At 41.2% G+C, this 3,213-nt stretch overlaps 1 protein-coding gene across 1 annotated transcript in view; it reads left to right on the top strand.

Moving 5' to 3' along the window:
- Window positions 1-462: 462 nt before the first annotated feature.
- The window catches only part of TUT7 (terminal uridylyl transferase 7), a gene marked incomplete at its 5' end in the record, with an annotated part of 26,516 nt that continues 23,765 nt past the window's right edge, over window positions 463-3,213 (top strand). The window contains 2 exons of the mRNA XM_079331140.1: window positions 463-560; window positions 2,127-2,145. Coding sequence (XP_079187266.1) covers window positions 463-560; window positions 2,127-2,145 — 117 coding nt within the window. The remainder of the gene's footprint in view (window positions 561-2,126; window positions 2,146-3,213) is intronic.

Raw genomic sequence — 3,213 nt, forward strand, 5'->3', positions numbered from 1 at the left:
TGTGCAACAATACCTGGTTGTCACTTAGGATACACGAGGCAAATATAAAAGAATCATATTTACATTTTCTGGCTGGTAGAAAGCTGGGTTATTTACTGGTGGTTTACCCTATTTGTCTTTTTAAAATAAATTTTATTATCAAAATCTTGAGATAGAAACAAAATTTCTACAAAATTTCTAGGGTGAGTAACTATAGGATTGGTGAGTGACAGTAAAATATAGCAAAAACTTGAGACCTCCTGGGAAATGGGAATTGCCTTTCCAGCCAGCTCTTCAACTCCATGCTGGGGTGGTGAGATGCTCCTCTGTCCTAGCAGAGGCTAATGTCTCAGCAGAGTGCACGTGGGCAGCTCAACACTCCAGGTCAGTCTCACACCCCTGTGGGTAGGAGGTAAAAAGCTCCAGAACAAGGAGGCAAACTTGGAATTTTGTTGCTAAAAACCCTTGTTTTGCTTTCTTGAGATGGAGGAGAGATCACTGCACACTCACAAGCTATTATTAAAACCTGATGCTCAGTCTCGACGTTCTGTGAAACTTGGAAAGAGTCAAGGATCAAAAAGGTATGTTAAACCCCATAATTCAAATGACATATTCAAGGTGTTTCAAATTCTGGTGTTGTTTTTCACCATGTGGAAATTGTGCAGTACTGGATTAGCAAAGTTTGCTTCTCTAAGGTGCTATGGATAAGATGTGGATTGATTTGTGTGAACAAAACAATATTTACTACTAACAGATTAAAACCAAGATTTTTTTTTATCCCACTGTGGAGCCTTCTTTTTCCCAGGTAGAATAGACCCAGCTCCCTCAGCTCCTCCTTGTATCAGACATATTCCAGCTCTTTAACCATCTCCATTGTCCTTTACTGGACTTGCTGCAGTAGCTCCATGTGTCTCCTGTACTGAGGACCCCAAACTGGCCCCAGTACTCCAGATGAGGCCTTGCCAGGGTGAGTAGAGGGGAAGGATCTCCTCCCTTGACCTCCTGTGAACATTTCTCCCAGGAAGCTGTTGTTTATTGGAAGGGTACATCGCTGGCTCAATGATCAGTACCTCCTAGCCCTTCTCTGCAGAATTTCTTTCCAGGTGGTAGGCTCCTGGTGTGTGTCTGGAGCTGTTCCTCCTCGGGGAAAGGATCCTGCATTTCCTTTTGGTGAACTTCCTGAGATCCTTTTGAGACCATTTCTCCAGTCTGTCCAGGTCCCTTTGAATGGCAGCATGGCCTTCTGGTTTGTCCATCACTTATTCCTATTGAGGGTGAGGGTACAGACTGTATCAGTAACCTAACAAAGGTTTAATCAGCATTGGTTTCAGTATTGATGCTTGATGTACACCACTAGGAACTGGCCTACAACTGGACTTCATGGCCTCAACCAAAACCCTTTTAGCCCAGGTGTTCAGTCAGATTTCAATCCATCTCAATATTCACTTATCTAAAACATAGTTCAGCAACTGGTCTATTAGAATGCTATTGGAGAAAGCATCATAAGCCTCTCTGGCATAAAGATAAACAACAACCACTAGTCTCCCCTTGTGCATTGAGCCAGCCATTTCATCACAAAAGGCCATCTAGTTGGTCAGGAATGACTTTCCCTTCCCAAGTCTATGTTAACTAGTCCCAGTCATCTTTTGTCCCTAAATGGTTAGTAGCTAGATATCTGACTATAATTGAAAATTAATCAGAAACTTGAGAAATCAATAGTGTTAAAGAATTATTTCCTGTGTTTCATAATTTTTATTATGTGTTATATAAGTCAATATTATACAGCTATTTCAATTCATTTTCTATAGCTGATCATGCATTTAATTCTTGCCTCCATTTTCTGTGCTACTCACAGACTTTCTCTTCTGGCTCAATACATCTAATTGCTCACCTGTAACTAGAAGACTGAAGAGTGTTTCTGTAGTATTTCAGCCTGCAGTGAGGTAAGAAATGTGTATTTACTAGCACATTATTAAAGCCCTCAGGAAGAAAATGAAATTTGGTTCAAAGCCTTTTAACTCCTGAGGAAATTATCCAGATAGGCTGTTAATTAGAAGGCAATGACCACCATCCTTTATGTCCCAATTTAACAGTTGTACAAAACTGTTTTAATATAAAATCATGTCTGCTACTCTTGTTGTTCCAAGATTCATTCTGGAAGAACAGGTAATTTCTGCAGATGCTTAATTTCATGTGCTTTTACATGCCTTTGGTTTAATACTGTGTGGGTGGCCTTTGCAGTTTAGGCTGCAATTTATCTATCTCTATCATATCTAAAGTATCCATGGACATTCACCAACGCATGCTGATATGAACTATGGGCATTACAACAGCATCAAAGACAGAGGATTTCTAGGCATCTGTAAGTATGCTGTAGATGGAGGAGGTTTCAGGATCTTGGGTTTGGAAGGAGCACCTTAGTTCTAACCTAGGCACCAGAATCCATTTGGACATATTGCCACCAGTTTGGAGACACTCTGGGATGTAAATATGAACTTGAGTAGGTTGTGCTTCTGTATTTCATTTACCAAAAATCTTTTTTTGTTACATGGGAAATGCAGCATCCTAATGACTGTTTTAAAAACTAAAGTCACAACATGCAAAGCCTTGTTCTTGAAATGAAAGGTAATGCAAGCTGCTAGAGGTCCTTCCATGTGTTTCAAACAGCCCTGCTGCTAAATACAGTACAGCACAAGAAAGTGATCCTCCTCATGCTGCTTGCTCTCCAACTGTAACAAGGACAAGTGAATGTTCTGTTTCTTATCAGAGTGCTGGTATCTGTTCCTTCTTTTGGAGAGTTCATCCAGCTGGTTTATGGCTCTCACAGCTCAGCTAAGAGGGTGGGGGAAGGGGACTCGCCCAACAGTTACAGTAAATTGCACACATTCATCAGCCCCTTGACTTCTACACTGCAGTTCTTGCCTTTTATGGCAGATGTGGGGAAAATGATATAATGGTGTGCCATACAACGTGTGCATAGAGAACTGGGGGTGTATGTCATGTATCTTTTCAAGTCTTGTTTTGCCAACTTTTCTTAGGGAATTTGGAATTTACAGTCTGATAAGCAATTTCATGACAGAGGATAATTGAAATTTCTATCAGCAGCTACATGTTCAGAGCAAAAGAAAAGACAGGAAAAAATAGGAAATCATAATAGGAAGAAATACGGAGGGAGGGGAGGGAGGGAGGGAGGGGAGGGAGGGAGGGAGGGAGGGGGAGGGAGGGAGGGAGGGA

The sequence above is a fragment of the Erithacus rubecula genome, assembly GCF_903797595.1.
Source record: "Erithacus rubecula genome assembly, contig: SUPER_Z_unloc_2, whole genome shotgun sequence".
Lineage (NCBI taxonomy): Eukaryota > Metazoa > Chordata > Aves > Passeriformes > Muscicapidae > Erithacus > Erithacus rubecula.